Raw genomic sequence first — 26,785 nt, forward strand, 5'->3', positions numbered from 1 at the left:
TTTGTAGCCACGATGACTATCGATTTTACTGTAGTATATTATAGTATATTATTAGTTATATAAACATGGCATTTGGTTGATTTTTAGTTGCTTGTGTAAATCGATTTTATCACTACAAAGTCACGCCGCTGGGGAATCAGGAACCCGTTTCGTTCTGCTGTTGTGTCTAGTCGAACACAATTTCTGGTTACACCTTATTTCCCATGAATGGGAAAGGAAGTAATAGAGCATGAGTTATCATTATTTGTACATCCCTGCATGTAGTTTTTGAATATATGCGCTTAACACATACACATTCTCGTAAGGTTCAAGTGTCGTATTGAGTTGGAATAGGTACGAAGATTATCTGTTGCCTTGAATGACTATCAGGCAGCGGAATCACTGGATATCCTGAAGCTAATTAACGGTGCCAAGAAGTAACTGCCGAACCGTAATAATGCTGCAGGAAATTCTTGCATTACCAATTGAAGACAAAATCTTTTACGCTGTCCTGGTCTTCTCATGGACGGTGTATATTTGGGAGGCCTACCTCGCATACAGACAGGTGAGCATATGGTTATTGTTTATTTTGGTTGAGTTTGCGGAAACCATTTTATGAATTTCTATTTTAATTTGTAGACTTTCTAAAAAAATCCAAACGTATTTCCTATCTCCTCTTAGAGCTTTGTGCAAATGCGTAGTAATAACTAAACTACTCTACACCATGTATAAACAAAGAGACATTTTACCATTCACAGAGGAAGATCTACAGGACTACAACGCATGTGCCCACTGAGCTGGGCAAGATAATGGATTTAGAGACCTTTGAAAAGTCTCGCGTCTATCAGTTGGACAAGAGCAACTTTGGCTTCTGGTCTGGTCTCTACTCGGAGGCAGAGGGCACGGTGAGCTTCATGTCAATTTCAAATTTTTAAATTAAAACTGCCTTGTAATTTTTATATATATGTATGTGTATATGCCTTCAGATAGTAATTATCTTATGTTGAGATAACTTTACATCTGTAGGTTTCAGTTGCAAGTTTCTCATAAGTCCTCTGGGAGAAAAACAAAACATGCACCTTATAGTTTCGTTGTAATTATTCCTGAACTGCAAATATTTTCTATTTTCCTTTTTAATGAACTTCGTTTAAGATTATTTTTTCTTGCACCTCTTTCTTCCTCTTTAAGCATGTTTAATTTTATTTCTGTTTTGTAGCTAATTTTGCTCCTGGGAGGAATCCCATTCCTCTGGAAAATGTCAGGGATTCTCACAGCTCGTTTTGGTTTTGGTCCGGAGTATGAGGTAGGTATATCCTTTGGAAACCATTTGGGGGGAAAAGACTCCAGCTTACTACATGCTGAATATTGTGCAGTATACACTGTGAAGCAGTAGGTATTTAAAAAAATATATATATAAGGAGTATTATACTAGTATGTCATTCTGAACATATTCAAAAGTAAATGCATTACTGCATAGAATGGTTTTCTGTCCTTCAGATCACCCAGTCTTTGGTGTTCTTAATGCTGGCGACTCTCTTCAGTGCTCTCACTGGCCTTCCCTGGAGCCTCTACAACACTTTTGTAATTGAGGAGAAGCATGGATTCAACCAACAGGTAAAAATGTCTTGCTCATATCTAATTTCTTTCATAGTAATGACATGCTAATGGCAAGATGTAGCTTACTGAAATGTCTCTATTGTCCTTTCTTTATAGACACTGGGTTTCTTCCTGAAAGACGCTCTCAAAAAGTTTGCTGTGACTCAGTGTATTTTGTTGCCAGTGACATCATTGCTCCTCTACATCATCAAGATCGGTGGGGATTACTTCTTCATCTATGCATGGCTCTTCACACTCATCGTCTCACTGGTCAGTTTTTTCCTGGTGTTTGCTGAATGTGTTATCTATGAGTAAAAGAAAAAGTGAGTTGAATTGACACCCCCGTTTTGCTCTGCAGATTCTGGTGACCATCTACGCAGACTACATCGCCCCTCTGTTTGATAAATTCACTCCTCTGCCAGATGGAGAGCTGAAGAGTGAGATTGAGAGCATGGCAAAGTCCATCTACTTCCCCCTCACCAAGATCTATGTAGTAGAAGGTACAGCAAACCATACTAATCTTTTCATTTTTATTATTTCTAAAGAACTATAAATGTATGTGAATGTTATTGCCTTTCCCTTTATATATCTGTGCTCACTTTTTTAGGTTCAAAGAGATCCTCCCACAGTAATGCCTACTTCTATGGTTTCTTCAAAAACAAGCGCATTGTGCTATTTGATACACTTTTGGAGGATTACTCCCCTTTAAATAAATCTGGAGAGAAAGAGCCAGGAACGGGAGAGGAGAATGAAGCAGCAGTCAATGAGAGCAAGTCCAAACCCAAGGTCAGGGCTAGAGCACTAACAAATCAGATGAAATGCTGTTTGTTTTTTGTTGTTGTTGTTGTTTTACACTCATTTATATCTGTATTTAGAACAAAAAACAAGGCTGCAGTAACCCTGAAGTTCTGGCAGTTCTTGGACATGAACTGGGTCATTGGAAACTAGGGCATACAGTCAAGAACATTGTCATCAGCCAGGTGAGTTACTGTCTGTGTAGCTGTGCTTTACAGCTTAAAATCCAGTGTTAAAGATTCATAAAATTCAATTTTTGTAGATATTTGTAGATTTTCATTGTAACTAACAACTGTCAACCAGCAGATTAACACTGTCTTACCAAAGGAAACACGTTGTTGTCTTGTGTATTTATTAGCGCTACTATATCAGTTGTTGTTTGTAAAGTTGTTCAAGTAAAATCTGATTTGGTTAAACAGTAGCCAATAAAAAATATCACCAAAACGTCACCAAAAGCACTGAATACTGAGAATCAAGGACCATAATTTGAGGATGCTAACCACTCCGTTTCTTTACAGATGAACTCCTTCCTGTGTTTCTTCCTTTTTGCTGTCCTGATTGGTCGAAAAGAGCTCTTCATGGCATTTGGTTTTCATGATACCCAACCAACTCTTATTGGGCTGATGATCATCTTTCAGTTCATCTTCTCACCTTACAATGAGGTACCTCCTGCATTCCTCTCTTTTCTTCAATCTCACGTTTAATTTGATGAAATATTTTATGCTTAAATGATTTGTTCAGTCTGATGTGGCAACACATGTAAAATCTAAATACAATAATTTTCTGGGTGTTCAGATGCATCTGTTCTAATTCACCTTCATTTTCTCACTCCAGTTGCTGTCGTTCTGTTTGACGGTGTTGAGCCGAAGGTTTGAGTTTCAGGCAGATGCATTCGCGCGCAATATGGGCAGATCGTCTGAGCTGTACTCTGCTCTCATCAAGCTTAATAAAGACAACCTAGGCTTCCCTGTAGCAGATTGGCTCTTCTCTATGTGGCATTACTCCCATCCTCCCCTGCTAGAGCGGCTCAGAGCTCTTACTGGACCCAAGCAGGACTGACGGCTTTGCAAGGGGGCGCCACGTTCACCACTCGCTCCCCCGAGAAAGGGTCTCCGCCGGCCTCTTTTGGCCCTCTGACATCGATGCCTATTTCTCTCTCCTTCCCTCTCTTTTATTTCCATTTCTCTTCTTAAGTGTTTGGGTTTTGCCATTTGTTTGTTATCGGCCCGGAAAGCAGTCTAAATTGTTTTCAGATGACGTCAGACAACTCTGTGTACAAGATGTTAACGGTTTTTGAGTCTGTGTTTTCAGTAAGCCTTTTGCAATTGTTCTTGATATGGTTTTGATTGTTTTAATTTGTTTAAACGTTTTAACTGTGAATTGCCCCCTACGGTTCTGTACATCCGTGAATTTTGACTTTAATTTAGTGTCATCCCCTTGAACCGTGAGAGAGAGGAGGTTGAAACGTCTCAGATAGGCCCTTAGCAATGTACGAAACCAAAAGATTCTTAAAACAAGGGATTTAATACTGCGTGCCAGCTGGTGTACTTGAAATAATGTCTGTTTGTTGAAACCGAAATGATGACTGTCTGCAATATAGTCAGGTGAAATGAACGCATCAGATGGTAGATGTTATGGACTACCCAATGAGACAGCTATTCAGAACTCGTATGGCTCAGTTAGGCCTGTTAAATTATCTATTCTAATTTTAGTTCTTTCAAACTTTCGAAATGATTTTGTTCTTTGTTTTACCAATTAAAGGTGTTTGAACATTTGTATATAAATTTTTGTGATATGAGCAACATACAAAGGCCAGGTTGACTTTAAAAATATTTAATGAGTGGTTAAAAATGTTTAGTTAATTTTCTCTCTGTGCCTGTGTGTGCAAGATGTTGCTGAGAATATGTATAGAAAAATGATGCTGTCACATTTCCCCCATTTTCTCAGAGAATCGAAGCCCTTAATAGTAACCGTTTTGTTGGTGGAAACGGCATTTATCAGGATTCTGTGAGTTTTCACATTAAGAATAGCATGCAGTCAAAATGTTGAACTCTCAAGGCTTTTAATGTGATATACATGTAAATGGATAAATGCAGAATATTAGGCTTGAAGAGTCTATCAAATAAGACCTGTTTATAAGAACCATAACAAATCCATAGAGATATATGGCTTTGTGTCCAGATTTATTCCGCAACTGACATCTGCAATGTTTGGGCTGAAAAGGCAAACTTTTGTGTCACCATTAATAAAACAGATCCCAACAGCTTTGCTTTAAGCTTGTATTTGTTTGTATTTAATATTTCTTTGTTTCTTTATTTTAATCTGTTCGCATCTTTTAGGGGTACAAAATGATCGAGGAAAAAAAAACATTTGTACTATTACAATGACTCTTTTCTGATTATCCAGGTTATTCTTCTTCTTTTTTAATAGCGTCTATAACAGTATCTAGCCTAATCGCATATTAAAAGTGATTTTGTCAATCGGTCGTAGAATGTTTTGTGTGGCTCTTCAGAATTAAAACTCATTCATTGTATGTTATCAAGAATAAATGTTAGGGGTTGAATACATTTGTACAGTTTTATGTACTCTGAATTACCAAAACATTGTATTAACTAAAGCTCACTGGTGATTTTTTTTTTATTTGGCAGCAGAACAAATTGCAGGTCAAGGGGGTTGAACATTTTTGAACGCAAATCCATATGGTTGTAAAGGGGCATAGATATATCACAACTGTGATATTCTTGTCAGCGCGCATGCAGCGGTTGGACCGTACCATTGTGAGTGCCTATCAAAAATATCCTGTATAAGCTATCGGCTTGTTTTGTACAATGTTTTTTTTTTTAAACGTAACTTTATCACTTACCATAGAATAACAGTGCATCTGAGCAAGTTTCCCCAGCGTTCACCTATTTAGCTATAATAATGGTACGTCCCTGTTGTGAGTCACTAGACAGCAGCGCGAGCTCCTGTCACTGCACGCATGATCGCCTGAGGAGAGAATGGCCAGGTTTCTAAGCCGTAATATAAAGACTTTTTTGGCCACACAGATCAGGATGTCGTCCGACCAGGTAGCTATGTATGAAACATTTTGCTTTTAGCCTACGAAAATACAAACACGCTTTTACCTGTAGCACGTGCTGTCATTATGTTACCATTTATTTCGTCAGACGTGTTTGTTTATTAAATACATGGCGTTATTTTAACGTGCAGTGTTGATCACAAGCAAAGTTAGCTACCGACCGCTTTTACGCAATACCTACAGGAGATCTTTCGGTTTGCCCTTGTGTTATGACCCCTTTGTTTACATTCAGGATAATTCTCCATTCTTTCAGCTTTCTATTGCAAACTCTGTGGGGCGGTGTAGCACATACCTTAAATATATACATTAAAAAAACACACACAGAATTTATATAATAAAGGATTTATTTGTGCTTGTCAGTTACTATTCCCAGGTAGAGTAATAAGCAATTCTGTCTTGTGCAATCTGTGCCTGTCTCTCCCTCTGATAAAGCTGGGAGAACTGGGTAAAGGTGCTGGGAAAGGAGGAGGCGGTGGAGGTTCGGTGAGGGAGGCCGGAGGTGCTTTTGGCAAGAAACAGGCAGCCGAGGAGGAGTTATACTTCAAGTGAGTGATCTTGATCCCATTGTGAATTTCATTGCTCCTACTACATCTCTGTTATGGGTGGATATAAAGCTCACAGTGTTGCATGCAGCGTTTTAACAATTTGAAGCCACTTAACGGGTTATTGCATGTCTTATTTTCATCCTCAATCACCTTCACAGGAGAAAAGAGCAAGAACAGTTGGCAGCTCTAAGAAGTCACCACCATGAAGAAATCGACCACCACAAAAAGGAAATCGAGAGACTGCAACAGGAAATTATTCGTCATGAGGGCAAAATCAGAAAACTTAAACACGATGACTGAGATCGGCAAATCCAGACATCACATTTCATAAACGAATGCACCACATATTTTTAAAACGTGATTTGAATAGCTATATATGCTTTATTTTTATTAAGCGTTTGTGATCTGCGCTCCCACTTCTGAAAACATGTTATAATACAGACAGAACTGGAACACTGAGAATATAATGTGTATTAAAACAGTACGCTTTCCACTCTTGACAATAAACATGAAATGGTGTCTCAAATATGAAATTGTGTTTTGGTATGAATATGTTTGCTGGCTTGCTGAACAAAGCCAACAGTTCATTTGAGTACCAATATTTAGTTCCAATGTTATATTAAGTACCAATAATAAAAAATAAGCTACTTATAGTTGCATTATGTAAAGCAAACTACCAACTAAAATAATGCTCAACCCTTTTCCTGGATTTCATCTGCTACACAGATTTTAGATCAGGAGTTCTCAAACCCAGGCCTGGGCAGTGTTACCAAATAATTTCAAATGAAAGTAGCTAAATGTCACTCATCATGTGCCCATCATAATGGCAAATACAGATGAATATATATCAGTGGGCACAATGAGAACTTTGATAAGGTTTGTCCAAGAAGTTGCTATATTTGTCATTAAACCGTACAAAAAAAAATTGAATTGTCAAATCTAAAAATTGCTAAATTTACAACAGTTACTGGACTAAAGACTTTAGCTCCTACTTGCCTCAACACACCTGCAAGCGAGATTTAAATGTACTTAGTAAGACCTTGAGTAGCCGGTTCAGATGTGTTTGATTAACAGTTTGAATTAAAGTCTGCAGGACAGAATTTGGTGACCTGTTTTATTTTTATTGTCACTACAAACCGATAAGATATTAAACATTTTTGCACATGAGTCAGTTAGGCTCAATCAGGTGTGTTAATTATAGTAACACCTAAAACGTGCAGTTTTCCAGTCAATTGTAGGCCTCTTGTAGCACATTTGCCCTCCAGCTGATGGCAGTAGAAATAAATAATCAGATTACAAGCGTCCTCTGAGGAACGGTCTTGCGCGTCATTTCCGATGATGTGTAAAGCCCCGCCCACGCCCCTGTCTTTTACGTCGGGCGGCCCCGCGTGTCTTTCTTTTCCCACATCATGGCGGACCGGTTCAATAAGGTGTGTTCGTGCGGCGCAATTTATTTGCAAATATCTCGCTTTTCTTTAGCGAGAAATACACTATTCGATGGCTAACGTCTACGTAACGTTACCTGATGCTATTTGCGGTATGGTGTCGTTCCGTTATACACGGTAGAACGAATTATTTTTGAGAGAGAAATGCGTGTCTACTCACGCATGCTGTCTTGCTGGAAGTCACAGGCCTGAGTGATCGTAACACTCGTGGCTCTGTAAAAACCGGATTAGAGTTGCTGTCCATGCTCAGGTACATTAAAACTAAATTGCTTATGTGCACCGAATATGCAATCGAGTATTAAGCGATTAATGAAATCGTTCAGACCGAAACTAATAACTTGCGTGTGCGTTTTAAAGCAGTTGGCTGAATCAAAAAAAGCTAACGTCTTGCTCTAAATCACGAAATGACCACAAAATGTATACTTTTTTTTTTTGTTTGGGGATAACGCATGGCTAATGTCAGATTTGCTTGTCGGTGATGAGTTAGCAACCACAGTGAAGTGTTCGAGTTTAACGACCATGAGAATACTTTACGTGCACTACCATCTGAGACAAGAGCAACGTTTTGATTAAAGCGTATGGAGTTATGGATCTACCTCGTACTAAGAGAAATCTGGCTTCGTTTGTTCATAGGTTCTGATCATTGATGGCAGAGGCCATTTACTCGGTCGTCTTGCCGCTATTGTGGCCAAGCAAGTGCTTCTGGGTGAGTTTATGCTTTAAGAGATTTTAAGTGGCTTCTATTTAAAAGCCACTTTGAGTAATTAAGTTTGCCCTTTCTCGTTGTTCTTAACCTTTTTGTTAACATTAGGTGGAAAAATTGGACCAAGTTGTCTTTTGTAATGAGAAATCTTGCTCTTTGCAGGCCACAAAATTGTGGTGGTGAGATGTGAGGGGATCAACATCTCTGGAAACTTCTACCGCAACAAACGTAAGTTTGTTGACCACCTATAAGTATGTTGCATTTTCAATGCACTTTATAAATGTGAAGCCATTGAAAATTGTGGTAAATTGGTGGTTTTTGTTTGTGCAGTGAAGTACTTGGCTTTCCTCCGCAAGAGGATGAACACCAACCCTTCCCGAGGACCATATCACTTCAGAGCCCCCAGCAGAATCTTCTGGAGGACAGTAAGAGGTGAAGGTGTTTTTTTTAAATTAAATCGGACCCTATGCAGTGGCTACACTTCAAACAATGATGAACACCATTATCCCGAATCTGAACACTTTTTGATGATACAAACTACGGATCTGACTACTGAGTTTGACTGTCACTAATCACCTGTGATCAGTTTTGACCGTTTCAGTAGATGACTGGATTTATTTTTATTTAACAGGTATGCTTCCACATAAAACCAAGAGGGGTCAGGCCGCTCTGGACAGGCTGAAGGTGTTTGATGGCATCCCCCCTCCTTATGACAAGGTGGGTTATTCTTACTCTGCATTTTGTCACCGAAAAATACTGTCGATGATGATCATACCGACTGCCTTGTTTGACCATTAACTGAGAATACACAACTACTAAAAACTGAGACATCTTTGCTTCTGGAGTAAGAATTTGGCCTTTAGTTCTCGTTTCTAATTTGATCTGTCTTCCACAGAGGAAGCGTATGGTCGTCCCAGCTGCTCTCAAGATTGTGCGTCTGAAGCCAACACGCAGAGTGAGTTTCTTTTCATGAAACTATCAATATAAAATTGCTTTATCAGTGTTTTTCACAAGTATGAGTTTAACAACCGTAAGTCTGCTTCATGCATTCATGGAACTTTATTTATTTTTTACCATGACTGCTTCAGAATGCATTCTGAGTCCAGAATGCTTAACCCTTACACTTCTATATTGTAATTCTGGTTTGCTTTAATCCATGTGCCCCTTACTATCCTTTCTCACCTCATTCTGTACAGTTCGCACTGCTTGGACGTTTGGCCCATGAAGTTGGCTGGAAGTACCAGGCCATCACCACCACTCTGGAGGAGAAGAGAAAGGAGAAGGCCAAGATGCGCTACAAAAAGAAGAAAAGTGAGCTCAGTTTGACCAAGGTGGCAGAAAAGAACATTGCGAGCAAGATTGCTAAATACACTGATGTTCTTAAAAAGTATGGCGTCCTTGTTTGAGCTGTCCCTGCAGCCGGTCAAAATAAATGTTTATAGAAACCATCTTGAGTGTTTCATTTTGGATTAAAAATCTAAGTGGCTTTCAAGTAACATATTGGTCATGTAAATGTTGGCATGATTTAAATGATTTCTGTGGTTTTGTTCTTATGTATGATTAGAACTTTAACGCTTCCAAAAATTGATATACCACTTGTGAAGTCTAGTTAACTTAGTCTACTGTGCATGTGTGTAAGCTGTGTGTCAGACTTATTCATGGATGGCTCAGCCATGCAGAGTTTAGCATCCTTGATTAAACGCACCTGACTCGGATAATCAAGTTCTTCAGACTCAAATGAAATTTTAAAGGTTTGTGTGAAGCACAGCCGTGGCTCTCTAAAAGCTGTTTGACGTTAGTGCTTGATAAATACTATGGTGCGTTTGTTTAAATAGGCTTGTAATGAAGGGAGTATATTTCGTACATGATAGCGGAAGAGCCTTTTTAATGCAGTCACGACTAGTTGAGACTTCCGGAGTTTTTGTGCTCCTCGAAAGTTAGAAAGCTATGATAAAGCTGTCAGAAGAGAATTATTACGAAATACACGACATCTAGCTCCAAATTAGTGTTGGCACTACCGTGTCCAAATTACCAGGCATTTCCGGGTTAGGTCTTTTATTTTGACACTGGACTCCAATGAATTCACGTGACAACGAGTTTCAGACTGAAACATGGCTTTTCCTACAGAGGAACAATTCACTTCTCTGCAGCTGCTTTTAAAGGTATGCGATATATTATTAGTTACTTATAAATACGCAGTGTTTCAGTCTCCGTTAACTAAACTGAGCTGTAGTGTATTGTGTCGTTATTTGCTATTCATCCAGGCTCCGTCTAAAGATGCCGTTCGGCAAATCTGCACAGAGAGTTTCCCAGTCGGAGCCTCCAAGAATCAGTCTACAGTAGAAAGAACTGCTAATGCCCTCTCTGTGTCCAGCAGCGAAGCGATGCAGGTGGGCTCGTGGGCTTTAATGTATTCATTTATAAATATTCCAGCTCCGAGACATCATATGTAGCCCATGTGTTGTGTGTTTACAATTGCAATCGGTTGTTGTCGAAAAAGTGTTCGATACTCAAAGTGTGTACGATGTGTTATAAGAATCAGTTACTTATTCAAAATGCTTACTGGTCATGAATGTGACCTAAATAAAAAAATACATTTTAGTCACAAATGTTGCCTGTATTAAATGCATCTTTGTTATAGAGCATACAAAATGTTATATTTGTGCTATATATATATATATATATATATATATATATATATATATATATATATATATATATATATATATATATATATATATACATTTTTTTCATCTACAGTTGCTGACAGCTTTCCACATGCTCTCGCACCATGTTGTGTACCAGAGTTTAACATCTCCAGAACAGATCCAGTCAATTTTCCCAGAATCGTTCCACTCAAACCTGAAAAATCTGATCACCAAAATTATTTTGGAAAACAGGTTGATGTACCTCTCTCAGATCCTTACAGAAATCTAATTGAGCAATTTAACAATGCTGACTGGTTTATAACCTATTTTTGGTGTGAATATGTTTAGCGTCGCTTGGAGAAATGAAGCTTTGTCCAGTCAAAGTGAGTGTGATATCTCAAAATTACATCATAATATAGTTTTCGCCGTGTTCTATGCTTTTGATCCACAATAAAGCCATTTTGGTGTTATGACATATGTTTTATAGTTTCGCTGCCAAAGCTGGTGGATTTGGAGTGGCGAGTGGACATGAAAACGGCTTCAGACTCCTTGAGTCGTATGGCTGTGCCAACCTGTCTGTTGCAAATGAAAGTAAGCTGCAGGCATAATCGATGCTGTAATTGATATGTATGCTCATCAGATATGTATAACAGTATTTATCTGTGACAAGGATAAGATACTGGTTTAAAACCTCTTTTCAACTGATGTAAATATTTTTGTTTAAAAATTAAAGTGATGTTTTAATAATACTTTAAAAGCACTCTCACGTCTTTGTATGTGTTTGCTGCAGCTCCAGGACACTCCTTGCATTAGCGGCAGCCCAAGTGAGTCCACAGTTACAATGGAGCTGAGTAAAGAGACACTGGACACCATGATAGACGGTTTGGGTCGCATCAGGGACCAGCTGAGTGCAGTGGCAAGGAAGTAGATCTGAATAAAAGATGTTTCCCTCACCACCGGCTGGACATTCAGAGCGGAGGACATTGGAAGGGTGTACAAAATGAAAAACAAAACTGTATACTAGGTTAAATGATTCAGTATGTAAAATGGAATTTGCTCTTGATTTATGGTTTGTTTTTGGTTTATTAAACGTTGTTATATAAAAATGGTCCCTGTCTTACATTTTTCCATTGCACTACTACTTTTTATGGTCTTGGAAAATTTCACAGCAATAAACAAAATGCTAATCACTTTTCCGTGTGTGATACATTTGAGGCGGTTCTTATTCTTTTCTGAATGGCCACGAGAGGCGCTGTAAACCTTTTTTAACATGCTTCCTGAACGTGAGAAATATGACAATAAATATGTCGTAAGGGGGGAAATGTCACAATATATTTTACAATATTGTTTTTGAAATGAATAACAGGCTAGTCTAGGCTGAATTATTTAAATGAAATGTTAAAAAAATAATAATAAAAGAAATAGATAAATAAAAAATACATCATTAAAAACACAAAGGGCAACCGATGTAGAAAAATATAAAGACACTTAGAAAAAACTTGTGGTTATAAGAACATTGCAAGTCGCAGTTTCATATCTATATTTAGAAAATCTTACTAGGTTTAATTTTGACACGCGGGTGAACCCGGAAGAGTAAAGTAGCGTAGATAGCACGTCGCTTGTGTTTGTAATATTGAACGTTGATTAAAAACTGACTGTAAAGCGGCCGTGGTGATGATCAGACAGCTGTACTGCACCGCAGGCGCCGGGATGGAGGAGCTGCTGGCCCAGGAGGTACAACACAAACTCTGCGCTACTCAAGTAAGCTTTTCATACTTCATATTTCATTGAGGTCATTCATTATTTCACACCAAGAATGCACTTCACGCAAAAGTAAATATATAGAACGTGCACTGAAACCGTCATCTTTCCAAACGATCAGAGAATGCGTGCATAAAAGTAATATAACAGGTCCAAATAAAGATGTGCTCCTAAATGGATAAACTCTAAAGACTTTCTACATGGGTATGTTTAATAATACACCTTTTTCTAGCTGTGCTCAACTTTGTGTGTTTTTGTTCAGGTGGAGCAGATCCCAGGGAGAGTGTTCTTCTGCAGCAGCGCTGACCTGCAGACCGTAACACGACTCAAATCAGCAGAGAGGCTGTTTGTCCTGCTGCGCAGAGCCGAGCCCGTTTCGCTCCCCAACAACCCAGGTGTGTGTGTGTGTGTGTGTGAGAACAAGAAACTCACTGCTCTGATTTGTTGAACGCGGATGACGTCATACGCTTAAAAAAGAAAAACTTTTATTTAGTGCACAAAAATTTGGTTGTGCAAATAATCACTGGCCATCCTGTCATGAGGAGATTTTGGCAAATATACTGTGAACATGTCTTATACTGTGAACAGTCAGCAGGTTGTGAGAGACTTTTATGCCTGTTTACTGTATGGATTCAAGAGATGAGAACCGGTGTGCTGCATTGTACTTGCATGCAGCCTGTTTTACTCCTCTTGTTTTAACAGCGAAACAAGCCGCTGTTATAAAGCAGGGAGTTGTGGGAGATCCAGACATTTGGAGGCAGAGCTTCCTAACCTGGAAAGCCCTTCAGCAAGAGCTTCAGTGCAGCCAGGAGCGCGGTCAGAAGAGAAAGAGAGAGGATGAAGAGGAGAGTTTGTACACACCGTCCTTCAGAGTGAGCTGCCGTTGTAGTGGAGTCATTGCCCGCTTTTATACCTCTCAGGTATTTATTTTATAATAATATTGTTCTGTACATGTGTTAATATGTGCGTATCTAAATGCAGTCTAATTTAAACCCCGTAATAAACAGACACATTAAGGTTTAACCTTGCTTTTACATTTTTAAATGCAGCTTGCACTATCAATTTCTATATTGCCATATCATCGTAATAAAAATATATTAAAAAAATTAGTTAGTGGTCTCAAATTTGTACACCATTATATACTGCTGAAAATCTGAATCCATTCATAAACCTGACTTATTGTGTTTCTGTGTGCGTGTTTAGAGACTGAGTCGGATCATTGGGATGGCCATCAAAGAAGATCTTGGGTGGAAGGTGGACCTACGAGATCCTGTTCTTGAGGTGTGCACTCTCAAATAATAAAAAATACTATAAGTGCATAAACGCACACTGAACCACAGGCAATTCAAATGTTTATGCATAAATGCATGCAAACAAACACTACATACGCACTGATAGGTTTACAATTACAATCAGTTTAGCGATGACTGTTTAAATGCTACTTTTTTGGTTTGTCTTTGTGTCAATAGGTGAATGTGTATTTAAGCAATGACCACTGCATTGTAGGCATCCCTCTACTGAAGTAAGCATCTCTCTATATAACTCTTAAAAGTGTATCAATTTAAGATCTAATGCAGTGTGTGTGGTTTCTTCAGGCATCCTCTGGCCTGTCGATCTTATATGAAACACAACGGGTTGCGTTCTACAATAGCCTGGGCCGTAAGCTCTCTTTGCCCTAAGAAGGTGAGGTCTAAAATGAGCTTCAAGTAGGCAAATGCGCACATTCCCAGTAGATTCATTAAATCAGCAGAATTAACACAGCATATCTAGTTCCTTGGAGGGAGGGTGGGAAAAGTATTTGTACCCGGCAGGTCCTTATCTTGACAAGAACAGTATTTATTTGAAATGTATAAATTTTTTAAATTTTATATTATAGGCAGGCTTAATCAATTTACAGAATAAAAGCTATATAACTATAGTTTTTTCATAGCTTCTGTGCTCTCTCTCTTTCTCTCCACAGCTGAATGATTGTGTGATTTTAGACCCAATGTGTGGAGTTGGTGCTGTGTTGTTAGAAGCTGCTCAGGAGTATTCAGTACGTTAACACTTATCACATACTCTAAGCTCCATCTAAACTCATTTTTACACACACCATTCACATCTGACTAACTGTATACACTGTGTGTGGGTTCAGAATGCTGTATTTCTAGGCATGGATACAGACTTGTTGCAGTTGCAGAAAGCTGAAGAGAACGTCAAAGCATCTGGATTGGAAGGAAGAGTGCAGCTACTTCAGTCGTCTGCCATGGGTTTGGACAAATTCTCCTCTTTCCTGAAATACTCCTCTTTCATCATCTCTGACCCCGTTTATCCTGCTTAAATCTGAGTCGCCTCTCGGGTGTTTTTGTGTGTACATTGGAACAGTAAAAAAACTAAATCAACAGGGTTGAAAATATTTTGTGATCAATTCAGAAATATATGTTAATGTTTATGTTGTTGCATCCTGATGCCACCTAAATGACAGCAAAAAACCACCTAGCTGCAATAAATCTAGGGCTTTAAAGGAGCAGCTCATACAAAAAGGATTATCCTCAGGCCAACCGAGATGCATATAATTTCTTTCTTCACCAGAACCAATTGGAGAAATGTAAGAGAAATCGCTTGCTATTTTTTTAAATTTTATCAGCTGTTTGAACTCTCATTCTAATGAAACCAATTCACTGCAACTGATCCATTGGTGAGCAAGTGATATATTGCTATATTTCTCCATATCTGTTCCAAATTCAAGAAACATATCCATTTACGTCTTGGATGACCTGAAGGTTAAATACATATTCAGTATTTTTAGGACACCAACACATGCTAAATAAATGAATAGAGCCCTGTCACCTTGATTAAGATACTTTTTTTTTCTTTCTGTCCCTCAGAGATCCCTCTTGCAGATGGAGCAGTTGATGCTGTGCTGTGTGATATTCCTTTTGGCAGAAAGTTCAGCTGCAGCTCTGACATGTCAACTGCACTGCCACGCTTACTGAGAGAGATGGAGAGGTCTGATTTATGACCATATGTCTATATCTTTTCTACAAATACCCGTGCTTTTGGGCTGTATAATAATTGTGTTTTTCTTTTTTCAGGGTACTTCGTGTGGGTGGACATCTTGTTCTTTTACTGAGTTTGCAGCTTTCTGCACAGCTTAAGAAGATCATTTGCACACCCGAACACAATCAAAATGTAAATTCCTTAGACACAAATAATCTTCACACCGACCCATCAAAAACACACAAGGAAAGCACAGACGCACCCTTAATGTTTGACAAAGCAAGCTCTGAAATGTCAAATACACAGTTCTTCATTAGGTCTTTACAAGCGCACAGGACGCACAGGGTTAGTCTGGGCAGCACAGATGCATTAATACACACCTACACCAAAATACACACTCCAACTAAAATAAGCTCATCCTGATGTGTATATGTGGACAATCCAAGAATTTGCAACAAATGAGCAAGGTGTTAATAAAATGTTTTCAAAAGATACTGGTATTGTTTTGCATTAAAAATAACTTATTACTAAAAATTACAAGTTGGTTTCACTATAACGTAGGCTAGAGTCTTGTTTGCACAGTATTCAAATCCTATTTGTTTTTGTTGAGGTTATGATGATGATGACTTATGAGGTTTTTATTTGATATTTGTTTCTCATATTTGCCATATTTTGATTTCTAATATTGTAACATCATCAATAGTAATTTATGAACACTTTATACAGAGTATTTTCATTATGTACTATTGTAATTATTATTTTTGTGAATTAACTTCAAGTTGTATTTACCTAAAGTAATTTTGATTTGCTTTTAATTTAGTTTTTGTTTTTAACCTTTCTATATAAGCTTAATTTATCATATAGTTTCAGTACATTTTAATACGTTTTTTTAGGTTTGTCAACTAAAATTTACAATTTATTTATTTTGGTTTAAACGACAAAGAACGAGCTTTATTTATAGTTCAGTTAAAAATAACAATTACATGTTTCTGTATTACATCTATTTAATTATAATCGCAAACTGCTATGTTTTGTTTTAAACGTTTTCTTTAAAAAAATGCTTGTGTTCACTTTCTTTTTAAAATTTTGTTGTCTATTAAAATTACATTGATATATTTTAAGCGTGTTTTTTCCACGCTGTTTCTGTTGTGTTATGTGTAACGTTAGAAATTTCTCCATCCTCGGTGTGTTTGTGGCAGGCAGTCGGTCGCATTGCGCATGCGCGCAGGAGGCCATGTTGTTGTAGTTCGGTGGTACTGGTCCGTCATATCCCTCCTTTACTGTATGTCTCTGCGATCATCACCCCCTCCCGTTTTTGACATCGGGGACACGTAAATAAACCGGAGGGCGCAAACGGTGACTCGCACAATGAATTTAAGCCTGGATCTGTCGCGCAGAAACCCTCAGGAGGACTTTGAGTTGATCCAGAGGATCGGGAGCGGAACCTATGGGGATGTATACAAGGTAAAGATCAACTGGGTCTCGGAACCTAGCAAGCTACATACTTCAAAATGCTACTACTGCGTTTTTGGGCATCATATACGCTTTCTGAATGCTCGGAATGCGCCTATGGTGTATAAAAATGCTGTCTAGGTAGACAGCTCACTAGGGATTAATACACAGCCACTAACCTACCGATGTAAACAGTGTATGCGGGAGTGTAAACTGGAGTGTATCTGTGTTTTGCCGAATTTTGACACTCGGATATGGTGTAATATCCTGAAAGGGTGTAGGGATCTTTGTTTTCATAACGCACAGGGCCTAGCAGGTCTATTTCACCAGACAGAGAGAGAGAGAGCCAACGCAGGGCTGTCAAACTCAAAGTCCTGCATCTCTTTATGTGACATAAACAAAGGCAAGAATAGACCAATATGTTGCAGAGAGGTTGTTCAGTGGCAGATGGCCTCTACTGAGGGCTGTTGAAAGGTATTTAGGATCTAAGGGGGAGGGCAGTTGCAATCATGGTCTTAAGAAACATTAAATGTGTCCTACTTCCTATGGTGACAGGAAGTACTGAACTTTAAACTGCAAGTGTGTCTGTGTGAGTGTGTTTGCCCACAACTATGTCCATCCTGTTTGTTCGTAATTGTTCCCTCTTCCTGGGGTTTTACAGTGTGCGTGGGTGAGAGTGTGTGTTGGGTGAATGCCATGTAATTCACACACATATTCGCTCAATCAGAGCCTTGATGTAGGTGGAGAAGTGAATGGGTTCATCTTGACATGTCTGAAACGAAGGACCTCAATACCTAAACCAACAAGCAAAACATTTTTCTGCAAACTATACTGAGAGAAGACCTGAAACTGGGCCCCAGCTCTACCCAGCGGTGTAAAAATATGATGTGGTTTTACAAATTCCCTGGCAGCGTTTGCTCAGGTTTGCCTCTATAGCAGTCAGCTATAAAATCTGGGTGATTCTTGCAATGTAATTTTGATTGCTTACATATGTTCCTCCTGATTAGATGTATCAGTTAACTATTTTTAATACAGTAGAAACTGCCCTGGGCTTATTTATAACCGGACAGTGAAATGCCTCACTCCGATCAGAGAGGCACTGTGTGTGTGTGTGTGTGTGTGGGCATGAGAAAGTTATTTGATGTTCTCCTTGTCCTACATTTTGACAGCCATCACTGCACTGTGAACATCAATACACGCTTTTCGCCAGCTGCTTCTGTTCTGTATTACTTGGAATCCTGAATGGAACTCCATGTAAAACTGAGATAAAGTGTTGAAAATCTCTCTATTTCTCTTTGTCTCTGATGACATCATCCTCACTTCTGTTTGGCGGACAGATGTCTCTCAGTTCGGTCGTATAGATGAAGCCTTTGTCAGTGTGTTTGTGCTTTAACTTGTAAGAGAACATGCAAAATACTGTGTGTGTGTGTGTTTCAAGAAAATCCTGTAAAACATACTACTGTTCAAAAGTTTGAAGTCAGATTTTATAAGTATATAAGTAATATTTTTTATATAAGTAAAAATTTCAACAATGTGTAAAATCTAATATATTTAAACATATATTTTAATCCTCTGATGGCAAAGATGAATTTTCGGTAGCCAGTTGTCTTCAGGTCAGGGTTATGTGATCCATTAAAAATAATTTTAATAGCTGATTTGGTGCTTAAAAAAAATTAAAAAAGTACCAAAGTAGGGCTGCATTTTATATATATATCCATTAACAAACCATTACCTGACGTTTGTCTGAATATACTCGTAATTTGCTGGTTATTAATAGTTAGTAAGGTAGTTGTTAAGGTATAAGTTTTGGGTAGGATTAGAGATTATAGAACACGTCATGTTAGAATATGTGCTTTATAAATAGGCTAGTAATAAACAGCTAATAATTTTAATAATGGACCTTCTAATAAGCAACTACAGTTAATAGTAAGAATTGGTCTCCTATACTAAACTGTTACTGTCATTGTATACCAAACTATTTCAGATTATTTTTAAGTCAACATTTCTAATAATCTCATTTGTTGTCATTAAATGTTATTTTGTTCCCCTGTTGCCACTGGTTCTGTAGATATTTTAAGCATTAGCCCACACTAGTTAACCAGTAGTTGAATACTTCTTTCCAATACCAGTTTAATGTATGTAGATATACATGTAGATAGTACATGTATGTATGTTATATGTGGCTAAATAACATTCTAAATAGTTTTTTGTTCAGTTTATATTAACATATTTAGGGTGAGACTGTTTGTATATCCAAACAATGGTAGATAAGAGGAATTTTTCAGAAACCTGTTTGATGTCTCTTTGCTTAAATGAGTTCCTGGAGCGGACAGAAATTGTATTGTGATTCAGATCTATATAACAAGTATAATCATGTTATTGCACAACATTTGGGCTTATGGACTCACAGCCCTTATGCTTTCCGATTCCAGGCTCGTAATGTCAACACTGGAGAACTGGCTGCTATCAAAGTCATCAAACTAGAGCCAGGTGAGCCATCTTAATGATGCCGCACACATTGTGCTGCTTAACCACCTCTAGATAGTGCCCTATCACTGTCAATCTGTGTATAGTTGCTTAAATAGTTACGTATTACAACTGTGGTGTGTTCACGCATCGTAATGGTGTGACTGTGCATGCATTTTAAATACAGGCAACATGTTCACACACTTTTTAGTGCAGAACACAGTTTCCACATTTGGATCTGTTTGCACTTGACATTTTTCTTGATCTAATTTTTTTTTGTCAATTGATTTTTGCAGGAGAGGACTTTGACGTGGTGCAGCAGGAGATTATTATGATGAAAGATTGTAAACACTCAAACATTGTTGCATATTTTGGCAGTTACCTCAGGTACATGTACACACGTGTATTCAAGCAGACTCTGCATTCATTAATATATTTTATAATAAAGTACATATAATTTTGTACATTTCAGAAGGTTTTTTTTTTTTTGCTAAATAAGTAAACACCAATGTTCGTTTTAGCACCACATCACCCTTCAAAAGTTTGGAGTCTTACTAAAGTTACTAAATATTTCTGTTTCATGCAAAGATGCTATGTTTTGGTTTTTAAATTACTAAAAAAAATCCTAAAAAAAAATGGATTTCCATTCCATTCCAAAGTATTACACATGAACTGTTTTCATCACTGATAATGGCATTAACTGCTTTCAACATTGATAATGATAAAAATGTTAATTGAGGACTCGATTGTGCTGCTGCTGAAAACAGCAGTTATTTTAAATTGCAGTAATAGTTCATACAATTACTAATTCCCTGTATTTTCGATCAAATAAACTCAACCTTGATGAACATAAGAGACTTCTTTCAAAAATATTTAAATACCTTTCTGACCCCAAACTTTTAAATATATGATTTCTCAACTTTGTTCATATTTTTTACTACCTTAAAGTACACTCTACAAAGCAATTTATACAAGCACCATTTTTAAGCTGTGGCTAGAATTGGTCTGACAAGACTTGATAATTGATGTCTTAATATCCCTGTTTCAGGAGAGATAAATTATGGATCAGCATGGAATACTGTGGTGGAGGCTCGCTCCAGGATATTTACCATGGTAACTATTCTCACCAAAACAGGAGTTTATAATGCATTTATTATGTTGAGGTGTTCAGCAGTATCTCTCATATACATATATATCTATCTCTAACAGTTACTGGGCCGTTGTCAGAATCCCAAATTGCATATGTATGTCGGGAGACTCTGCAGGTATATATATTTATATATATACATTTAGTAATATTTAAAAATACTGATATGTGACAGTTTAAATTGATTCAAGTGGTAATGTTTGTTTTTTTGTTCATTTTAGGGTGTTTACTATCTCCATAACAAAGGCAAGATCCACAGAGATATAAAGGTACAGAACGGACGTCAAAACACAATTAAATCTTACTTAAAGGAGGCCATTCCACACAGTGATGGCATAATTAGCGCTTGATAGACATTATGTAAAAATCTGACATAGATTAAGTGTTTTTTTTCTTCTGGAAAATGCTATTCTTGCTATTCTTTTTGGTTACCCTATAATAGTTATACTATGATCAAATCAAATAGTTATACAGCCATCGCAAATGACTAGAATTGTTTCAGAGACGTTGTTATCTTTGTTGCTCACTGTGGCTCTCCTCTTGCTTTATAGGGTGCAAATATACTGTTGACGGACAATGGCTATGTCAAGCTAGGTAAGAAAACACTTTGTGTGAACTCCTCGAGAGCTTGCATTTGAAGAAGTCCATTCTCACACCCACTGTCTGTCTCTCTCCAGCTGATTTTGGAGTTTCAGCTCAGATATCAGCCACTTTAGCAAAAAGAAAGTCCTTCATTGGAACTCCATATTGGTATGTCATTCCTCCTTTGTCTGTTGTGTGGAAACAACAGTCTAGTCATTGGCGTGTATGAATTTCTTTCTCGTTATGTCTTTCTCTGCAGGATGGCACCTGAGGTGGCAGCAGTTGAACGGAAAGGTGGATACAATCAGCTGTGTGATATTTGGGCTGTGGGCATCACGGCTATTGAGCTGGCAGAGTTAGAGCCGCCAATGTTCGACTTGCACCCCATGAGGTATGGGTCCTGTGTCTTCTATGACTTAATGTCACTATGCTCCATCACAAATAGTTTGTTGCCGCACATGTAAATAAATACATTTTGTAAATAATACATATTACGCAGGACACCTTTAATATTTTTACACTTTAGCTTTTTCATGCTTTTCAAAATTTTTTGTCCATGCTGCTGTGATTTACCTTTTCAGAGCACTCTTCCTAATGACCAAGAGCAGTTTCCAACCACCTAAGCTGAAAGACAAAGTAAAGTGGTAAGTATTTGTAAATGTATACAAATTAAAGTGAGGGGAAGATAAGATTTTTGAAAATGTTTTAAAGAGGCCTCTGTATAGCAGGGGTGCATTTATTTTAACATACAAACAATGATATTGTTCAATGTTATTGAAATGTTACATTTTTATTTTTTATTTTTTCTGATTGCAAAGCTGGCTTTTAACTTTGTGGCAAAGAATATTTTCCAGAATATCACTTTATGATTAAAAGACGCATTTATCTGTTTTGTTTTGACTCATGAAGGACAAATAATTTCCACCACTTTGTGAAAATGGCTTTGACCAAAAATCCCAAAAAGAGACCAACGGCTGACAGATTACTGCAGGTAAGATCCGCCTTTCCTATAGAGGACATTTATGATTGGCTGCAGTTATCTACCACCATTCAGTCATTTTTCATTGTATCACTTATCTTTTTGCAGCACCCATTCGTTACCCAACCACTTAGCCGGACTCTAGCCATTGAGCTACTGGACAAAGCCAACAATCCCGACCACAGCACACACAGTGATGCAGAGGAGGATGACATTGACCCAGAGGTGATGTCATATATCTGACTCTTTCTTTACCCTTTAACCAGTGGCAAACCACGTTAGGGCTTTACACTGAAGCACTGTTCTCTAATTGGTTGTTTCTTTAGATGTAGACCCTAAGAGAGGGCAGACAGTTGGCTCTGCCAGCTGCCAGGTACAAGTGTGTCCGGTTACCCATGCTGCAGTGTGCATATGCGGTTGTTTGTGTATGTGAATGCATGAGAGTTTATTGGTTTTAACACATAATGGCAGTGGCTTGCAGTGTTGTCTTGAGGAAAGATTAGGGACTTGTAAGAGATATTCAGAAAATGTATGTACTGTATGTAACTTAGCCTTGTTAAGTTTAAAAACGTACTTGTTGCCTCTGTGTCTGCAGTCTCCCGTGTCTGTTCCGCATCGAATCCGCTCAACTAGCAGGAGCTCACGAGATGGAAAGACTCTCTCTGAGATTAACTGTAAGTCATGTCTTAATTATCCTTTCACTCACTGAAACGAAACGAGCAAAATAGTTCTAAGCCTCCTTAAAAGCAAAGAAAGAAAGAAATCTGAAATCGTTGTGTGTGTTCTTCTCCTAGTTGATAAGGTGAAGTTTGACCCGCCCCTGAGAAAAGAAACCGAACCGCATCATGAGATGGTTTGTGACAATATTGCATTGATTTATTGGCATTTAGTGTGTTTCTTTGGACCACTTGTTTGACTGCCTTTTTAATTCATGTAGGATCTACCATTAGAGCCCCAAAGCATTCTGGGAAATAACAAGTGAGTGTGTGTTATGCTTTATCAAAATACGTAATGAATAAGTAATGAATGAATAAGGAAAAGTCTTGACCTCATTAATTAACTAGTTACTTTTTAAGTTTATATATACATGCATGTGTTTATATTTATATATACAAATAATATATATTCTTATTTTATATATATATATATATATATATATATATATATATATATATATATATATATATATATATATATATATATATATTCTTATATATGTTTTTATTCATTATTTTTGTAGGAGTCTATTAAAATCTGTTGCTGAAGAGCTCAATCAAAGGTACAGCCCCTCCTATTGTCTCTTTTAATTAATTGGTCAGCCAAATCTCTATGCAGTCTAATCACTTCTGCAGTCTCATCTCCTCTGCTTGGCACTGAGAAGCTCTTGCTGCTGAGCGTGTGTGTGTGTGTGTTCTCTGCATTCTTCTCTGGCCGCTGTACTATACCTTCTTAGCCTCAACGTCTTCATCTCTCTCAGGGGTCATGTGACACATTTAGAGGATGAGGAGGAGGATGAAGGTGATGATTTGCAGTAAGTGAGAGGAAGATGTAATGTGACGTGTATCATTCAAAAACACCTGTGATCATCCGTGACTCCCTGTCTGTTAGTGTGAACCGGATGTGGGACTGAAGGATGTGCTCGGTTTGTTTTGTAGTGTGTCTGGCTTGTAGTTGCTTGCTGGTGCACAAATGCATGAGCGTTATTGAAATGCACATCATTATTTTTTAATTCATGTGCCCTCGTACTCTTATTTATTCAAAAACTTTAACCTTCCCTCTTCCCCGCAACAACATCATCTTATCTAATGTGTGCTTCGTCTCGAAGGCTAGGCAATAAGGCCTCCTCTACAGCAACCTGATAACAATCCAATCAATTCCTCATGGACAAATTCAAGTACATGTTTGCTAGTTTGATAAACAGCTTCACTCGGATATACATCACAAAAGAGGAGAAAACATGATCACAATTTCCATTTCATGCCAACTTTAAAACTATTGCATATGCTATTACTTTTCATATAAAATCACACCTACAATTTTGTCTACCAGTCAATGTCTATGGATTTTCCCATAGATTAACTAGATTAAGCAGAGTATCATAAAGGCTAATGGCTGGGCTTTTTTTACACAACCACTTAGAACACCCTAGAAACCACATAGCCTTAGCAATACCCTGGCATTATGCCAATGACATTTGCAGGGACAAGTACCACTTACATTTTCTTCAGAAATGTAAAATATTAGTCATACAAATTTTGTGTACGTTTTAGTACTTGGATCCGACGTTTGTTTTGGTTTGTTTAATAGCCTGATGATGAGCTCATGATATAGTGACACTTTTATTTCCAGTGAGTTTGAAGCTTTGAAGTCCAAACTGAGGACAATTGCAAATTGTGTTTCTCCTACTTAGAGTTACCTGAAACCTCAAACTCTAAGAAGTTCAATAAAATTGCCAAGCTCTGCTCTGGATTGGGTTGATTATGTGTATGTGAGCATATTTAGCATTCAGTTTTTGTGTCTTGTGTCCACATGACTGTTCCTGCTTAATTTCTTTACTGTTTTTGACATTGCATACGAGGTGTCTTTCTTCATCTGATTGTATCCCTGTATGTTTCCACCTTTCAAAGAAACTGTGCTGTTGGCCATTGCATCCTGGTTTTGTGTTACCACATTATGATTAGCAGTAATATAAATCATTACAGTGATTTTGTGTGTCTGCGTCTACAGCAGTAACTCCACTTCAACCATGAGGCCTAAAGTTCCGCCTCCTCTGCCGCCTAAGGTAGAACTTACACACTTTTCCTATGCAAAGCATGCCTTCTGACGTAACGTGTAACTCGCACTCACATCTCTCTTCTTCCATTAATCACTTCCTAGCCGAAGCTTCTGTCTCCCGGTCAGAACAGTACCGCCTCAGAGGACAACACCGGAGAAGGGACCATTAAACGTTCCCCAGCTTCTGCAAGCTCCACCCCTCCTGTTCGGCCTACTTCCTGTGTGCCCCCCAGACCGCCGCCTCCTCGCCTGCCTCCACACAGGCGTAGTAGCCTAGGTAACAAACCATCTGCGCATGAGCAGACAGAGCCAGCAAGGGATGATGAGATTTATAGGTTCTGGGATTGGCTTCATGCTGAACAACAGGAAGAACAAAGTAAGCTAAGCACCTCTCACTTGAGCGTGCTCCACTGTGATTGGTAGACAGCACCGCCAGTCTTCCTGTATTCCTTGTGCTTTTGAATGCTAGTGGCATTAGTTCAGTTATCCAACACCAATAGCTGTAGCTTTACCATAGCTTAGTTGAGAGCCTCGTAGAGCCAGTTTGATGAAGCTAGTGTTCATCTGGTTTTAACTGGTCTCCCTGACTAAAGAGGTGTCAAGACCATCAATGACCAGCACTTATTAGGGTAGGGTATATAATTTATTCATGATTATAAACATGAATGAATTAGAAATGTTGCAACTTCTAGACACCTGAATTGCTCAGTTACTCAATAACAACTGCATTATTAATTTTTGTTTTTACACATATTCCATGTACTGCTTGCTCTCTGCAGGTGTATTAGTGCAAACATATTCAGACAAATAGTTTTTTTTGTTTGCTTTTGTAGGAGCATCTATAAAGAACCTAATTTACATAGGTGTGTCTTTGTTTTTTTCGGTTTGAGTTTTCAGTAGGCAGATGATATAATGTGAGTGTTTATGTGCAGGTAATGGGGTTTCTGTCCAGCAGAATGGAGAGAAGGAAAAACTGGCCTCCCTTCCCTCACCTAATCTAAATGTATGGTTAATGCCTTACACACACACACACACACACACACACACGTATATTTACGTATTATTTTATTATCAAATAGAAATTCATGAAATGGTAAAAAATATTTGTGCCTTCTTCATTATGTTACCGTTATCATGGTTGTTCTAAGATTTGTCCTAAAATTAAATTATTAAACAGGAGGCGTTACACTAAATGTGAAATATTTTGTGAGTGATTTTCAGAGTGACCTGACTTTACAATTACTGCCATGTAATTATTATTCACAGATTAAATGGGAAAACGTAGTTTAATTGCAGAGTTGATATGTTTGTCTTTTTATAGCTTCCATTCAGTAATGGTCTCCCACCGACACCTAAAGTTCATGTGAGTTTTCTCTTTATCTCAAAATTTTTAATCTTTTTCTCTTTCATGCACACAAACATTGAAAGATGTATCAGCACACCTGGATTAACACAAATGTCAAACCAACTAAATTTGTACCGTTCAAACTCAGTTCTTCTGCCAATGTTTCTGCTTCACAGATGGGAGCTTGTTTCTCTAAAGTGTTTAACGGCTGTCCCCTAAAGATTCACTGTGCCTGTTCTTGGATAAATCCAAACACCAGGGGTAACAAACAGTTCACGTAGAGCATTCTCCAATTACACGCTCATAAATGACATAATTCTAATTATTTTTTTCAGCTTAATGAGCTTCCTTTATGACTCTTTTTCAGATCAGTATTTGATTTTTGGTGCAGAGGAAGGAATTTACACCCTCAATCTGAACGAAATCCATGAGAGCACAATGGAACAGGTCAGGGTCTTTTTATTATGGTTTTCCTTTGATGTTGAGGTTCAAATTGAAGAATAATTTAT

At 38.0% G+C, this 26,785-nt stretch overlaps 6 protein-coding genes and 2 non-coding genes across 11 annotated transcripts in view; all 8 read left to right on the forward strand.

Annotated features, from left to right (window-relative positions):
* Positions 1 to 173: 173 nt before the first annotated feature.
* On the forward strand, positions 174 to 4,633 carry zmpste24 (zinc metallopeptidase, STE24 homolog). Its single transcript, XM_043263479.1, has 10 exons — positions 174 to 544; positions 738 to 884; positions 1,196 to 1,282; positions 1,477 to 1,593; positions 1,693 to 1,845; positions 1,934 to 2,075; positions 2,183 to 2,361; positions 2,451 to 2,555; positions 2,889 to 3,032; positions 3,205 to 4,633. Exons 1-10 carry the CDS (start codon positions 437 to 439, stop codon positions 3,427 to 3,429), a joined length of 1,407 nt encoding a protein of 468 aa, XP_043119414.1. The 5' UTR covers positions 174 to 436; the 3' UTR covers positions 3,430 to 4,633.
* A 650-nt stretch (positions 4,634 to 5,283) lies between these two features.
* atp5if1b (ATP synthase inhibitory factor subunit 1b) lies at positions 5,284 to 6,527 on the forward strand. The gene is made up of 3 exons (XM_043263273.1): positions 5,284 to 5,438; positions 5,882 to 5,994; positions 6,153 to 6,527. Exons 1-3 carry the CDS (start codon positions 5,370 to 5,372, stop codon positions 6,292 to 6,294), a joined length of 324 nt encoding a protein of 107 aa, XP_043119208.1. The 5' UTR covers positions 5,284 to 5,369; the 3' UTR covers positions 6,295 to 6,527.
* A 778-nt stretch (positions 6,528 to 7,305) lies between these two features.
* Positions 7,306 to 9,590, forward strand: rpl13a (ribosomal protein L13a). The gene is made up of 7 exons (XM_043263272.1): positions 7,306 to 7,424; positions 8,073 to 8,145; positions 8,305 to 8,370; positions 8,473 to 8,574; positions 8,774 to 8,859; positions 9,038 to 9,097; positions 9,339 to 9,590. Exons 1-7 carry the CDS (start codon positions 7,404 to 7,406, stop codon positions 9,546 to 9,548), a joined length of 618 nt encoding a protein of 205 aa, XP_043119207.1. The 5' UTR covers positions 7,306 to 7,403; the 3' UTR covers positions 9,549 to 9,590.
* On the forward strand, positions 7,908 to 7,995 carry LOC122362417. The gene has a single exon (XR_006253110.1). It is a non-coding gene; the product is annotated as a small nucleolar RNA Z195/SNORD33/SNORD32 family (small nucleolar RNA).
* LOC122362418 lies at positions 8,627 to 8,701 on the forward strand. The gene has a single exon (XR_006253111.1). It is a non-coding gene; the product is annotated as a small nucleolar RNA SNORD50 (small nucleolar RNA).
* Positions 9,591 to 9,746: 156 nt separating the features above from the next.
* commd9 (COMM domain containing 9) lies at positions 9,747 to 11,981 on the forward strand. 2 transcript variants are annotated; one of them, XM_043263271.1, is made up of 6 exons: positions 9,747 to 10,304; positions 10,407 to 10,532; positions 10,903 to 11,042; positions 11,139 to 11,173; positions 11,278 to 11,381; positions 11,581 to 11,981. In XM_043263271.1, exons 1-6 carry the CDS (start codon positions 10,254 to 10,256, stop codon positions 11,716 to 11,718), a joined length of 594 nt encoding a protein of 197 aa, XP_043119206.1. In that variant the 5' UTR covers positions 9,747 to 10,253; the 3' UTR covers positions 11,719 to 11,981. The 2 variants fall into 2 exon arrangements, with proteins under 2 accessions (XP_043119206.1, XP_043119205.1); XM_043263270.1 differs by having other exon boundaries at positions 9,747 to 10,532.
* Positions 11,982 to 12,375: 394 nt separating this feature from the next.
* thumpd2 (THUMP domain containing 2) lies at positions 12,376 to 16,022 on the forward strand. The gene is made up of 10 exons (XM_043262340.1): positions 12,376 to 12,551; positions 12,814 to 12,946; positions 13,254 to 13,471; positions 13,755 to 13,832; positions 14,021 to 14,073; positions 14,147 to 14,234; positions 14,512 to 14,586; positions 14,686 to 14,800; positions 15,419 to 15,539; positions 15,626 to 16,022. The coding sequence occupies exons 1-10, from the start codon at positions 12,465 to 12,467 to the stop codon at positions 15,951 to 15,953; spliced, it is 1,296 nt and encodes a 431-aa protein (XP_043118275.1). The 5' UTR covers positions 12,376 to 12,464; the 3' UTR covers positions 15,954 to 16,022.
* A 720-nt stretch (positions 16,023 to 16,742) lies between these two features.
* The window catches only part of map4k3b (mitogen-activated protein kinase kinase kinase kinase 3b), a 15,641-nt gene continuing 5,598 nt past the window's right edge, over positions 16,743 to 26,785 (forward strand). The window contains exons 1-23 of one of the 3 annotated variants that reach the window (XM_043263320.1): positions 16,743 to 16,994; positions 19,415 to 19,472; positions 19,745 to 19,835; positions 20,497 to 20,561; positions 20,658 to 20,713; positions 20,817 to 20,864; positions 21,147 to 21,189; positions 21,273 to 21,345; positions 21,437 to 21,568; positions 21,759 to 21,821; positions 22,087 to 22,168; positions 22,265 to 22,381; positions 22,752 to 22,830; positions 22,951 to 23,009; positions 23,094 to 23,134; positions 23,397 to 23,435; positions 23,634 to 23,687; positions 24,884 to 24,938; positions 25,034 to 25,307; positions 25,864 to 25,934; positions 26,253 to 26,294; positions 26,453 to 26,537; positions 26,644 to 26,723. In XM_043263320.1, the coding sequence (XP_043119255.1) occupies positions 16,899 to 16,994; positions 19,415 to 19,472; positions 19,745 to 19,835; positions 20,497 to 20,561; positions 20,658 to 20,713; positions 20,817 to 20,864; positions 21,147 to 21,189; positions 21,273 to 21,345; positions 21,437 to 21,568; positions 21,759 to 21,821; positions 22,087 to 22,168; positions 22,265 to 22,381; positions 22,752 to 22,830; positions 22,951 to 23,009; positions 23,094 to 23,134; positions 23,397 to 23,435; positions 23,634 to 23,687; positions 24,884 to 24,938; positions 25,034 to 25,307; positions 25,864 to 25,934; positions 26,253 to 26,294; positions 26,453 to 26,537; positions 26,644 to 26,723 (1,803 nt within the window). In that variant the 5' untranslated portion in view covers positions 16,743 to 16,898. The remainder of the gene's footprint in view (positions 16,995 to 19,414; positions 19,473 to 19,744; positions 19,836 to 20,496; positions 20,562 to 20,657; positions 20,714 to 20,816; positions 20,865 to 21,146; positions 21,190 to 21,272; positions 21,346 to 21,436; positions 21,569 to 21,758; positions 21,822 to 22,086; positions 22,169 to 22,264; positions 22,382 to 22,751; positions 22,831 to 22,950; positions 23,010 to 23,093; positions 23,135 to 23,396; positions 23,436 to 23,633; positions 23,688 to 24,883; positions 24,939 to 25,033; positions 25,308 to 25,863; positions 25,935 to 26,252; positions 26,295 to 26,452; positions 26,538 to 26,643; positions 26,724 to 26,785) is intronic. The other 2 variants (XM_043263322.1, XM_043263321.1) reach the window with 2 other exon arrangements.

Source organism: Puntigrus tetrazona, chromosome 17, assembly GCF_018831695.1.
Source record: "Puntigrus tetrazona isolate hp1 chromosome 17, ASM1883169v1, whole genome shotgun sequence".
Taxonomy (NCBI): domain Eukaryota; kingdom Metazoa; phylum Chordata; class Actinopteri; order Cypriniformes; family Cyprinidae; genus Puntigrus; species Puntigrus tetrazona.

Excerpts from the sequence above, each read along its gene's own strand:
- thumpd2 (XM_043262340.1), top strand. The coding sequence starts at position 12,465 with ATGATCAGACAGCTGTACTGCACCGCAGGCGCCGGGATGGAGGAGCTG. Across the intron at positions 12,552-12,813 it reads ACAAACTCTGCGCTACTCAA|GTGGAGCAGATCCCAGGGAG; the intron begins GTAAGCTTTTCA and ends GTTTTTGTTCAG. Across the intron at positions 14,801-15,418 it reads ACTTCAGTCGTCTGCCATGG|AGATCCCTCTTGCAGATGGA; the intron begins GTTTGGACAAAT and ends TCTGTCCCTCAG.
- commd9 (XM_043263270.1), top strand. The coding sequence starts at position 10,254 with ATGGCTTTTCCTACAGAGGAACAATTCACTTCTCTGCAGCTGCTTTTA. Across the intron at positions 10,533-10,902 it reads CCAGCAGCGAAGCGATGCAG|TTGCTGACAGCTTTCCACAT; the intron begins GTGGGCTCGTGG and ends TTTCATCTACAG. Across the intron at positions 11,174-11,277 it reads TGAAGCTTTGTCCAGTCAAA|TTTCGCTGCCAAAGCTGGTG; the intron begins GTGAGTGTGATA and ends TATGTTTTATAG.
- atp5if1b (XM_043263273.1), top strand. The coding sequence starts at position 5,370 with ATGGCCAGGTTTCTAAGCCGTAATATAAAGACTTTTTTGGCCACACAG. Across the intron at positions 5,439-5,881 it reads TCAGGATGTCGTCCGACCAG|CTGGGAGAACTGGGTAAAGG; the intron begins GTAGCTATGTAT and ends CCTCTGATAAAG. Across the intron at positions 5,995-6,152 it reads GAGGAGGAGTTATACTTCAA|GAGAAAAGAGCAAGAACAGT; the intron begins GTGAGTGATCTT and ends TCACCTTCACAG.
- zmpste24 (XM_043263479.1), top strand. The coding sequence starts at position 437 with ATGCTGCAGGAAATTCTTGCATTACCAATTGAAGACAAAATCTTTTAC. Across the intron at positions 2,362-2,450 it reads AGAGCAAGTCCAAACCCAAG|AACAAAAAACAAGGCTGCAG; the intron begins GTCAGGGCTAGA and ends ATCTGTATTTAG. Across the intron at positions 3,033-3,204 it reads TCTTCTCACCTTACAATGAG|TTGCTGTCGTTCTGTTTGAC; the intron begins GTACCTCCTGCA and ends TTCTCACTCCAG.
- rpl13a (XM_043263272.1), top strand. The coding sequence starts at position 7,404 with ATGGCGGACCGGTTCAATAAG. Across the intron at positions 8,146-8,304 it reads GGCCAAGCAAGTGCTTCTGG|GCCACAAAATTGTGGTGGTG; the intron begins GTGAGTTTATGC and ends TGCTCTTTGCAG. Across the intron at positions 8,860-9,037 it reads TCCCCCCTCCTTATGACAAG|AGGAAGCGTATGGTCGTCCC; the intron begins GTGGGTTATTCT and ends TGTCTTCCACAG.